At 49.1% G+C, this 12,971-nt stretch overlaps 3 protein-coding genes across 3 annotated transcripts; 2 read left to right on the forward strand and 1 right to left on the reverse strand.

The window, feature by feature from the left end:
- Positions 1–410: 410 nt before the first annotated feature.
- GEF2 (chloride channel) lies at positions 411–2,994 on the forward strand (the record flags this gene model as incomplete). The annotated part of the gene is made up of 2 exons (XM_064896626.1): positions 411–487; positions 534–2,994. 2 exons carry the CDS (start codon positions 411–413, stop codon positions 2,992–2,994), a joined length of 2,538 nt encoding a protein of 845 aa, XP_064755576.1.
- A 3,763-nt stretch (positions 2,995–6,757) lies between these two features.
- On the forward strand, positions 6,758–10,408 carry LTR64_002255 (uncharacterized protein; the record flags this gene model as incomplete). The annotated part of the gene is made up of 3 exons (XM_064896627.1): positions 6,758–6,917; positions 7,033–7,503; positions 7,554–10,408. 3 exons carry the CDS (start codon positions 6,758–6,760, stop codon positions 10,406–10,408), a joined length of 3,486 nt encoding a protein of 1,161 aa, XP_064755577.1.
- Positions 10,409–11,358: 950 nt separating this feature from the next.
- On the reverse strand, positions 11,359–12,230 carry LTR64_002256 (uncharacterized protein; the record flags this gene model as incomplete). Its single annotated transcript, XM_064896628.1, has 2 exons — positions 11,359–11,634; positions 11,790–12,230. The coding sequence occupies 2 exons, from the start codon at positions 12,228–12,230 to the stop codon at positions 11,359–11,361; spliced, it is 717 nt and encodes a 238-aa protein (XP_064755578.1).
- Positions 12,231–12,971: the final 741 nt, after the last annotated feature.

Genomic DNA, 12,971 nt, shown 5'->3' on the forward strand with positions numbered 1-12,971 from the left:
AGTGTATTGGAAGATATTGAAATACAGGAGTGCAAGACAGAACCAGATAATTTCCTCGCCTGGCTGAATGTTTTGCGGAGTATCGCTCGTGTTGTGCTCGACCGACAGCCTGAGGCAGATATGGGGGCATCGCCGTGTGCCTGGAATTCGAGTCCAGGCACGCTTGTACACTGCTTACGGGCGGTTGCTACCTGAAACTACTAAGCAGGGCTGACAAAGGAGCAAATAGAAGTAGCCGGTACAGCACTAATATCCTGCAGACAATTCGCGCAATTCTGCAACAGCGGCCGCCTCCTGCACACACGCAAGTCGCGCCTGCCATCCACGAAGTGGACTGCTTGAGGAGTAGGCTCGACTCAAGCCTACTTAAAGCAGGCTTGTATATTCTTCCTGTCAATGATGGGAGCACTATGGGTGGTCTGAATCACAATGACTCCAATTCGGACCTCGATCTCTTTGACCAGGAACATGGTGATATATCGACCAGGTAAGAGCATCGCTCAAACCTGTTGATGGCTTGCTAATCCTTTCAGACCTGTTCCGCGTCCATTTGAACAAGCTTTAACAGGAGAAGAGCCGTTTCCCACCGTGGTATCTTCTGCTGCGTCGCTCAAAGATGTGCAGACCTGGCCCTTCACCCAAAGCGAGAAAGATGAGGCGCATGTGGATTGGAACATCGAGACACAAGGCCGTCGGGTTGAGTACGAGAACTTGACTGCGATTGACTGGATCTTCGAGTACACAAAAGAACGCCAGCGGCTGAGACGACTTCTGGCCACGAGCTCAGGTCTTCCGGGCACAGCCAGACAACTTCTTGATGCTAGTGTCGTCTGGATTGTGCTTGTCGCAACGGGCTTGATGGTTGGCGTTATCGCTGCCTTCATTAACATCGCAGCTGACTGGTTGGGTGATACCAAAACGGGCTACTGCAAGAGCGTAGGAGCAGAGAATCAGTTCTACCTGAGCAAGCAGTTCTGCTGCTGGGGTCATGACGAACTGTCGCAATGTCAGAACTGGACTCCTTGGAGGAGAGCTCTCCACATAGGCAATCTCGGAGGGGCGTATGTGGTAGAATACATCTTCTTCGTGCTCTTTGCGACCCTGTTCGCCGCTTGCTCAGCTGTTCTGGTTCAGTCTTATTCTCGATATGCGAAGCAAAGTGGTATCCCGGAAATAAAGATAATGCTGGGTGGCTACGTTATTCAGGATTTTCTCGGAATACAGACCCTTGCTACCAAGACGCTTGGAGTTTGTCTATCGGTAGCGTCTGGTTTGTGGCTAGGCAAAGAAGGTCCTCTGGTACACCTTGCTTGCTGTTGTGCCAGTCTTGCTATGAAACCTTTTGAGGCTCTCTCACAGAACGAAGCTCGAAAAAGGGAGGTTCTGTCTGCCGCCGCCGCATCCGGCATCTCTGTTGCTTTTGGTGCACCTATAGGAGGTGTGCTATTCTCGCTCGAGCAGCTATCTTACTACTTTCCTGACAAGACTATGTGGCAGTCCTTTGTCTGTGCCATGGTCGCAGCTGTTACTTTGCAAGCACTCAACCCCTATCATACTGGTAAAATTGTTCTGTTCCAGGTTCGATATACTACTGGCTGGCACGGGTTTGAGCTCGTTCCTTTCCTCCTTCTAGGCGTTACTGGCGGTCTTTTCGGGGCTCTCTTCATCAAGATCAATATGCTAATAAACAGGTTTCGAAGATCAGATGTATATCCACTACGGAACAGACCAGTGCTCGAGGTGTCCATTACCGCAGTCTTTGCAGCTCTCATCAATTTCCCAAACCTATTCATGCGAGCACAGTTGTCGGAACTAGTCTATTATCTCTTCGCCGAGTGCGCTGCTATTGGCAACAACGATATATTCGGTCTCTGCAAAGCCACACTTGTCGGTAACCTATCTATGCTATCTTTACTTGTGACGGCCGCTGGATTGGGTACTCTACTAGCAGCCATCACATTCGGGCTTCCTATTCCAGCAGGTATTATTCTTCCATCTCTTGCAATCGGCGCTCTTTACGGACGAGCCTTAGGTGTCATCGTGGAGCAAGTCCATAAGCACCATCCGGAGTCTTTACTCTTTGCTGCTTGCGAACCAGACATTCCTTGCGTCACACCGGGCACCTACGCCATCGTGGGCGCCGCATCTGCACTGGCAGGAACCACAAGAATGACTGCCTCAATTGTAGTCATTATGTTCGAGCTGACTGGTGCTCTGACGTATGTCCTTCCCATCATGATCGCCGTCATGCTTGCGAAGTGGATTGGAGATATCTTCGGATCTAGAAGTATCTATGATGCTTGGATTCAATTAAATGAATATCCATACATTGATAATAGGGAGGACGTTGGAGTACCACAAGTTCCAGCTACAAGCATTATGACTAGAGTTGAGGAAATGGCGTGCATCAACGCATCCAAGTCCTACTCGGTTGAAGATCTTCGCAATCTCCTGCGCAACGCACCTTCTAAGGGGTTTCCTATTGTCTGTTCCCCAAAGCGAGTGGAAGTTCCCAACACACGGTCAACAAAAACACCCACGATGCCACACGATAATATTCTCCTTGGCTATATTTCTAGAACAGAGTTGGTACATGCGCTCGATCACGCTGAGAGACTAGGAGAAGTCTCTAGCTCGAGCATTCCTGCAAAGACGATGTGCTATTTCATGCATTCGACTGATCGAGAATTGTTGACAAGCATCGATCTAAGGCCTTGGATGGATCAGACTCCAATTACTCTTCATGCAACCTCAAGCCTTCAGCTTGTTGTATCAATGTTTCAAAAGTTAGGTCTACGCTACCTTTTGCTGGTCGAACACGGATGTCTCAGAGGGTTCCTCACCAAAAAGGATATCTGGTGGGTGTTGAACGTCAATGAGGCCCAGAGGAGCTCGATCACGGCACAATTTGTCGCTGGTGCTGGCGTGCTCAGGGACGATCAGGCCTTCGATATTAATGAGGAGGCAGAAGGCTTACTTCGTGAAGACAGGTAAGAAACCCGCAGGCTGGAGCAGATCTGCAAACCTCTATTAGCAGTGGCAAGAAATTCCAGTATTGAGTTCAATGATCTTTATTGAATATCCGCGATCGACATCTGACTTACTCCGTTATTCCATCGCGACAAAATCGGGGATTTGCAAACACATGGCGCTAGCTTAACGGTCGCGCGTTGCTGGTCCATCTGAAACTGAAGCTTCAAAGCAACGACACGGGTAGCACGAAAGTATGCTTCCACATTGAATCGTGCGCGGCACCTCGTTTATCGTTTGTCCAGAAGAACTTAACAGGCACATACTGTAAGAGTTGTGAAGTGCTTCTGCGAAAGCTTTTTCAGTTGTGTACGCATTATTTGGCCAATCATCAACAGGCTCTTTCACAACTCGGTGTTTCCATGCTGAGTTCGTCGTTAGAATACCTAAAAACCGTCAATGGCGCAAGGTTGAAGATTACAGATGACCATGCCCTGCTTACTCAATGACGCTACTCTAGGGCATGCACAGCTGACCTTGTTCAAAGGTAGCGTGGAGGACCACATGACACAACTTTGCTACCACGCTAATGGCATCGCTCATAGAGACTTTCTTTTCCAAAGCTGCGGAGTGGTTGGTCCTTGGACCCAATGGAAATGCAATACTTTCAGGTCGAGGAGAAAAAAAGGGTACTGCGCCGAAGCATGGGTCGCACTAATCAGAGCTGAGAGTCAAATGCTTGGCATGAAAGAGACTAGCTCTCGCTGCGAAATAATACCGCTGCCTCTACAGTATCTGGAGTGCCGTGGCTAACAGCCTGCGAGAAATCGTGGACTACCAGTACATATGACGCTGCAACTTTCCATCCATCCATATCGTCCTGCAAGAAATCTGCCATTTCTGGTAACTGTATCGAACAAGCTAGAAGCTGCAAAGCTGCACATGTAATGTCGAACACCGACCGCTATCTTCTATCCCTTCACTTCATAGCTCTAGTGAGATTGGAGGCATCACTATCAATCCCAGTACGTGGATGCTTTCCTCGTGCGGCTAAGCATGGGTATGATGTGCCATGTGCTCGATGAAGCCCACAATACAGCAGCCGCCTATCCTTCGGTCTTTAGCCTACGACAAGTGATCTTAATCACAACCAAGCGTCTGCTTGCCGAGTCCTGCAATCCGGCAGTCAGATGGGTACAGTAGCATGTATATCAATCGCGTCGATCCAACTACATAGATAAACGTGGTGAGAATACAAGGCAATAGTGTAACAACATATGTATCGTTCCTGCACATTCAGCTTCGTTCATCCCATATCTGAGCGTCACCATTTCAAAACTAGTACATGGACGCAGTATCCACAAAAAAATGAACCAAGAGGTGGCAAGCAGTTGCACACGAAACCAGAGCATAACTTCACTACTTTATACAGTATAGCATTATAGTAGTGCAGGTGTGTGCTTGAAGAGTACTAATGGAACATGATCGTCACTGGTTATGGCAGCAAAGACGACTGCCGCTGCTCGTGCAGCCACCGTCTGTATGCAATTGACGGCCCATTATCGAATTTATTCAGTGATAGTATCATTGGGGCCAAGATGATTGGAAAACAGCCTACGATGGGGAGAACATGGTCGCGGCAGCGTGCTTGCACTTTCCTCAAGTGTAGCAACGTCGTAGATCGGCTACGTATTCTAGAAAGCTCGTAGTTTATCAACCCGATCTTTCCTTCTCTTTGCGTCGACTGACAGCACTCAACGCGACGCCATATGTTCTATTGACAACGAACTCTGTGTGCCTCTCGGTGACTTCACGGACCAGTGGAGAGTCCCAGCCGTCTTGAGGTAACAACGGTCGTGCCTGCAGCCCGCTACTGCTGACCCATGACCACGACCTCGTGTACGGCAGCCACTAACGTCATGCACGGCAGTACGAGTCATAAGATCTACGATATGTGAGTGTTGGTTGTCTGCAGTCTTACAGATGGTGATCGAGGAAACCAGAGACACTTTTTACTCTGGGTCTACAACAACAAGTCAGGACGATACAGTAAAGGGAGTCCGTACTCGGCCGACTGCTGTTCCAGCAAATGGGATTCGCTTGATCCTGCCTCCAGACATCACCCTGCTAAGCGAACCAGTCTAAAGGGCACCTCTAACTTTACGCTGCGACCATCGGCTGTTCTTGTAATACCAACGCACGGTGGACCATTTTGACAAAACTGCAGAGCAAGCAATAGCAGGAATACATAAATCCTAAGCTTCACAGATCGTGTCTCCAGTACAGCGCCATACTACAGTGGTTACTCGTACAGTGCTGGTGCTCCGGCATTAACTCGCGTAGAGATCGGAGTCAATGATCGATCTGCTGCCTTCCACTGCAACCAGCCGAACACCCACGAGTGCCCAAATAGGCAAGTACTCTGTAAAGAGCGACGATCATGACCTGAAAAAAAGGAATGTGCAGAATTTCCACGTTTCTAGTGTAGGTTCAGGTTAAGCTCGCCGCTAAGGGGCTGTCCAAACTTCCCTTGTCGGACAGCTCCTGTATGGGTCTAGTCAAATATTACTTCGAAGCTTCGACTCTAATACTTGAGATTGATAGATTGTGTGAAAGTATACGAAGCCACGCAGTCAATTCTTGTACGCATTGACCACATGGTGTGAATTCGTCGGTTGCAGGGCTGCTGAAGCACATGGCTTATGCCAGATGATATAGTCGGTAAGCGGAAGAAATAGAATACACCAATGCAGGTGCAACAAGAAACATAGTACCATACCTATGAACGTCCGTACTACGCTGCTCTTGATCAAGGGCATCTGATCCTGGATTTCTGTTCCTCGGACATTTTCCTTGTCCCGAAAGTCAGGCACGCGGCAGTAGTGTTCCGCCAACATAGACGGGGACAAGGCACAAAGGCCTACCAAGGATGTTCCCAGCAACTACGTGCAGCAAGTGATACTCGTTCCTCTCGCACAGGCAGATATCTGTCTCAGTAACTCTCATCGCTCCTGTTTAGCTAATGTCTATGCAACATAAACAGCATTGCGAGCCTCGAAATATCGACTGCTGACCTGCTGCCGATCCAGTATCGGACTCCCTCATCGACACGTGTAGTATTGTGCAATCGATCAAGATCCCGTGGCAGAAGATCATCATCTCCACATACTGACTTGCACATGGCTGAAACTTCAAGCCGCGTGCGAGCTATTCTCGTTCAGGAACAAGTCCTTGGCTTGCAGATACATGAGACCATACTTTTAGTCTGGTACGCTATCGGACACCGCGGCACTTCGTCCGCTCAAAGCTCCGAGCTTAGTCGCCTCCATTTACAGGCCAGCTGCACGAATCAAGACAACATTGGTGGCTGTCCACCTGCGTCGGCTATTGCTGTTGCTCGAGCACTTGGCATGTAGCCTGCAGCACTAGACGCCACGGACAAATCATGAGTCTCTTCAAGCTGTGGAGGTCAGGATCTTGGTTATCCACCATCATTTACTTGACTTCAGGCTAGAACGTTGACTTTGACCGGATCATCATCGCAAGCAGCCAAAGCAAAATACGACACAAGTGCAAGGGCTAAGCCAATTCGTAACAAGAAAAGCACGTTGCTGCACTCTCATGTAACGATATGCTTCAGATCCACGTTGTGGCTCCTACACTTTTTGCTGATCCCATGCCTCCCTGGAACGAGATTACTGCGACGGAGCTACTACTGTTGTAAAGGGACATCGCTAGGCGTAAGCCTCCGTTGCATCAGGCATTGCTTCACCTCATATTCGCATTCATGCCGTCAAAGCAGAAACACCACGCTCGAGACAAGAGCAAAGATTCAGTTGAAATCGAAAAGAATCTGGTCCAGCTGGGACTACTCTTTGACGGCAAGCCTCGACGACGCGAGAACCTTCCCTTGTGGGAACAATCCAAATCTATTGCTCCGAACAAAGGTGGGTGTGAATTGTGGCGGGATAGCGTCCGAAACAGTCTCATCGCTTGTGTTTCAGGCCTTTGACCTGTCTTCAGTCCTTGCGAGACAGTTTCAACTTATGCCTCCGACTACAGGTTCCTCCATCGCTCCTCCCAGAACCTCTTTACCTTCACGATCGGCACAGGGAGAGTCACTCTTGTTCAAACAATCCAGCATATCCCGCGGCACCCTGCATCGGCACAACGAAGGCCTACCTCAATATCAGCTTGCAAACGAGGTGATCGGTCCCGATAACCCAAAAACCGTCACGTTCGAAGACATACAACTGCATGCCGAACAGAACGGCAATATGACTGCATTGCTGGCTACGGATCGGGCAAGGTCCAGGCGTGAGAGGACCTTTGTTGGTGGTGAGTGCGCTGCTTGCGAAGAGTTGTTAGAACACACATTGCGAGGTGAAAGAGTCCTGCAGTTCTCCTGCGGTCACGTTGCACACGAAGCGTGCTTCTACGAGTATATCAAAGACTCGGATTCTCAGTATTGTCCAACATGCGATGCTCCATTAGGTTTGGATTCGACGAGAGGGGGGAGCATCTTGGATTTGAGTAAGCCGTGTTTCTCACTGGCTACCACATCTTGTGCTAACGAATAGCAGGCAAGCTAAGCAATCTGGTCCGCTCAATCGCTCAACAGAGCGACGCAGTATCCACTCGAAGTGCTGCCCCAACACCAATGCCATGGGACGGTCCGCATCCAGGAGAACAACTTTACAACGAGCCACAGCGACAACCTGACAAAGAGACGATTCGTGGACACAGAGACAGCCAGGCAGTGCGTATAGAACGACTTGGACTGGTTCCCCAGCATACCCGAACGCACAGTGGTAATGCCTCGTCTGGTGATTACCAGCCACACGACACGACAACTACAAGAAGACACGACTACGATCTGCATGCAATGGAGACTAGCGTTGCTGAACAACAACCGCACGCAGATTACAAACGCAATCTTCCGACGCCTATCGTGACAGTACGAAGCGAGTTTCCCACCATTAATAGGTCCCATCATCAGCAGAGCCTGACCTGTCTCGTAACTGTTGAAGTCCCTGAAGCGAAATGGAGACATCATCGCGAAGACCTTCTGCAGAATTCAACGCCCCTCGTGGCCACACAGGGCCTGTACGAGCAACTGCCACCACAACCGTTGGCCCCAGCTCCACTACAGCTCAACCGTTATCCGCAATCTTTGAAGAAATCTTCCACTAGTTCGCTCCGGCCTTCCCACGAGCTTAATCAGCTAACGGCAGATCTCAGGATCAGAGTCGACAATTGGCACGGATTGGAGTTCTCAAGGTTTGGAAACCTAAGACTCAATGGCACTCTTCGTGTGGGCAAGGATCAAAAATCCTGGCAGGAACTCGAGTGTTACCTATTTGGCGAGATGTTGATCTGTGTCAAGGAGAAGAGGAATGCCGGACCTCCCATCATTACCGACGACGATCGCGAGCTTACGAGATGTTCTCTCAAAGGTTCCATCTTGATTAAGAAACATCTTCAAGAAGTGCATGTACAGTCTGGTGTACCTGTTTTGACCCTCAACCTCTCAGTAGCTGAACTGCCAACTTTCCACCTGGCTTTTAGCAGCCAGACGGAACTCGAGGTATGGAGAGGAGCTCTTCTTGACCTGCATAAACCGGAGTACGCTCCACCACTTCAACCCTTCTCAGAATATGAACAGGATCCCTCCTGTACAGACGATGAATACGACAGGTATGGCCAGAACCTGCGACGTATGCCTTCGAGCAGTTCTTATGGTGCACCGAAAAGCACCACGACGGCACCGACCGAATATTCATCGCACAGAGTCTTTGTGGACCACCAGATGCCTCCCTCATTACATACTCCCTTCGACATTGTTGTTGTCATACCAGTATCTTCTTCTATGCAAGGTCTCAAAATCTCCTTGCTCAAGGATACCCTGCGTTTCCTAGTAAGCAATCTTGGAGAGCGTGATCGTATGGGGCTGGTCACTTTCGGCTCGAGTCAGGGCGGTGTGCCATTGGTCGGAATGACCACCAAAAACTGGACTGGCTGGAACAAGGTGCTTGCATCAATCCGGCCAGTTGGTCAGAAGATCTTGCGCGCTGATGTCGTCGAAGGAGCCAATGTTGCTATGGATCTGTTGATGCAAAGGAAACAGGCAAATCCTATTTCGACGATTTTGCTCATCAGCGATTCTTCGACCTCGGATTCTGAGAGTGTCAACTTTGTCGTCCAAAGAGCTGAGGCAGCTAAGGTCAGTATCTACTCATTCGGCCTGGGATTGACGCACAAGCCAGACAGCATGATCGAGCTTTCGACTAAGACAAAAGCATCGTATCTTTATGTCAAAGACTGGATGATGCTGCGAGAGTGTGCTGCAGGAGTTCTAGGCTCGCTACAATCAATTTCACATCAAAATGCCAAACTGAGGCTCAAGTTACCAGAAGGATCACCTGCCAAGTTTGCCAAGATTAGCGGTGCAATGTCAACCACGAAACGTGCCACGGGACGTGATGTAGAAACAACGCTGGGTGATCTGCGTTTTGGCGACAAGCGCGACATCCTGGTACAACTTGTCATCGAGCCAGATTCGTCAACCCAGGATCAGCTACCACAAGATCACTGGGAAACGATCGTATCGGGTCTGGAAGCTCTTGGTGGCACTCCTGAAGCCGACGACTCTCGAATACAAAGTGTGGAGGAAGTGCCTGTGTTGCAAGCCGACCTCTCTTACACAGACATGCACATGGAGGACCAAACGACACAATTGACGCGGCCATCGCTACTAACCATCACTATGCTTCCCTCTACACGGCTATCCCGCAGTAATGGTCGGTCAGCGTCACCTCTCTATCCGCCACATCCCTCCATTGTACAAAGGCGAATGGAGCTGTTGACTAGCGATATGCTCACTCGTGCCCTGACACTTGTTACAAAACAGCAACCCGATCGAGCACAACACTTACTCGCGGAAACCCGTCTAATTCTCAAGGGTCTTGCAAAAGGTGGCTTGCCACCCCTCCCTACCAAGGCCAACGCTGGATCAGCTGGCAGCGGCATCTCAAAACGTCATTCACCACCCGCTATTGGCAAACACTCCTCACGAAATGCTTCTCCTGCCACACGTTCCGAGCGCCACTCTGACAATGAGTCTCGTGCTAGCGACGACACCCCCGTCCCTCGCTCCTCGATGCCGTCGTCGTCAGTCATTGATCCAATTATCATGAACTCACTCGATGCCGACATCGAAGCCGCACTCGAGTGGATCGGTCACCCAGCCGTATTCAGCAGAGACAGTCGCAAGGCAGTGCTGCAATCTATCGACGTAATCAGCAGTCAGCGCGGATATACATTCCGCAGCGCAAGTGAAAGCATCTGGGCCGAACGCATCACCAGCATCAAGCGGATGATGGACCATTCCAGAGATTGGAGAGGCACCGAGGAGGGCGAGACAATGGCGGAAGAATAAAGAGTTGATGAAGATACGAGGACAACCGCGCGACATTAGATTACCACAGAAGAGACGACGAAGAAGATGAAGATGTAGATCCAGATGTGACGGAGATGGGTGACGACTGTACGATTAACTTGACTGGTTTTCTAGAGAGTGCACAGCTGCACGTTAAATCTGCGACAACAATGTTGTCCATGACTTCAGCTTCGCTGACTGGAGGCATTTCATATGTACTTATATATTTACTTATACAGTATTTACTGATCTTACCTGATCTTCCTCTAGCTACCTAATATTAGACGTGTCTACTTTGAAAAATTGACGTTTTGCGTGGGGTTGGGATATCACCCTAGGTGTGTCCTCGGTTGCTTTTCGAGCCACGTAAGCAATATCTATGTGTCCCTTCTATTAGCTTTGGACAGTGCACCCGTATCGTGAGGTGAGCTGGTCGACCTGCGCAGTTTGCCTTATTGAAAGTCTTGTGTCAGATCACGGAGTCTGGTGATTGTTGCTTTGATTCTTGTCATGCAGCAGCACGCCGATCAGAGGTCGTATAGCTGTGCAGTTCTCTGCTCGAAGTGCCATGATCACGTAGCTACAGAGTTTAACATCACACTCACGAGGCAGGAAGTAGGTATGACTGCGAGTAGTGCTAGAATTGGTCGATTCAAAGTGCTATGTCGTAGGTTTGCAGAATAATGGAAGCATCATGGCAGGATGGATTTTGTTGGCATACATATCTGTATGCTCTGTACCAAACCACTGCGTATAGTGTCGATATGTGAGAAAGACCTTTTTGTGTAGTGATGTCTCCTTGCTGCTGTGGTTATGTTGTTGTAGACTGAAAACTCCCCGAGTGCTTCACAAACCATAAATTCAGGTCCTGCTGCGTGCTGACCATATGCACTATCTGGGAGAGACCTCGCTCGCAATCTCGTAACAATGTCAAGCTAGTGCGCACGTCCTCAGTCGTCCCGAGTCACTGTACCGAAATCACCGTTCTCAGCTTCGTAACAATCATCATCATCATCCCTCCGTTGGTACGGGTGGTCATAGACTTTGGAGGTTCCCGTTGTATCTCCGACCACATACTCGATCTCGACTTCTTTGTCTTGCAGATGTTTGAACTTCTTCGGTCGATCGGCGATGTTATTCTTGGCTACATCCAGGTTCTTCTGTTTGCCAGTGCACAGCTTGACTTTTCCAATGCAATGTATAAGCATGTGCATGACGAGACCTGCCTAGTATATGTCATTAGCATTGTTATGTTGTATGGACAGTCTTTGTCAAGCTTACATCTGGACGGGACAGCAACCAGAAGTGACTTTCAAAGTCTTGCACAATTTGTTTCTCCAACCACGATATGCCAAGAATTCGTCGCAAAACTTGTCCAGACCAGTATGGCCTTCAGAACCTCGCAATGCTCTAGTTGCGGTAGAGAGTCGAACGTCGACCACACCGAGAGGCTATGCAATCCACTGTTGGCATATGGGAATTGCCGTCTCTTTCCTTTGCTGACTACCCGCCGGAGGAATGTTTCGTGTGCTGATTGATCATGACTTAACGCTCGATGCCCTGGATCCCAGATGCAGTTAGTGAGCTCAAACGTAGCGGTATTGAAGAATGGAGCATGTACCTCTTGATAGAATGTCCTACATGTTAGGTAAAGATTCGTGACTGAATGCTTATCTTCACGTCTCATGCCGTACTCGTGTTTGTCATTGTTTGTGATTGTGCATCCAACTGCATGGACATATATGAGCATGTCCTCGAAGTAGGCTTGGTAGACTTTTAGCCGAATCTCGGCAGGGATATCGCGAATAAGATTTATGGTCATTATCGTGGTTAGTTGAGTCTGTGCAGAGTGGTAGATTGAGAATCATAGGAGCCTATTAAGGCTCACGGAGAGGATCAGAAGAGGTGCGAGGCATCAGGCAGCCATGTAAACAACATGAAAGGTTACTAGGGAGTGAAGGTCTTCAGAAAGTGCGAGTGTGTGATGCCACATCTCGGAATTTCACATGCCGTGGTTAGAGTATATGTAAGCTCGCAAAGTCGTACTTCTTTCTGCTGCCTGAAGTTGAAAACAAGTGTTTAGTTGAGCTTGTCCTGTAACATGTTTACCTGGCTGATTCGACACTCAAGCCAGCACTTCTGCTCATACCATATATGTCCAGGTGTCTATCGGGAATCCGTGTCACTGGCAGCACGAAGTTGAGCGAAACATAGATTCGATTCCGGCTATTGTTTCGTTTGTCATCTGCTGCTACACTGGTAAGTGTTTTTAGACAAGGCATCATGGTCGTGCAGTTCTGTGTCTATTTCACCCATGGTTATGTTGCTTCGACAGGCAGTACAACCATTCAATTCGACACTTGCTGGGTCTCTTGACCGCTCAAATCTATTATCGTCAAAGTCGAAGTGCTGGCATCACCTATTTCACAAGTCATGATTCGGGGCACGCCAGGGCCTATGTTGGTTCAAGTCACTTTTATGGTTGAGAACGGTAAGTTCTCCGGACGCTGACTGCTCATTCATCATCGAAAGCTTTGTTTCATTCCAAGGCAAAGCTGAGTTT

Source organism: Lithohypha guttulata, assembly GCF_036872675.1.
Source record: "Lithohypha guttulata strain CCFEE 5908 chromosome Unknown scaffold_2, whole genome shotgun sequence".
NCBI lineage: Eukaryota > Fungi > Ascomycota > Eurotiomycetes > Chaetothyriales > Trichomeriaceae > Lithohypha > Lithohypha guttulata.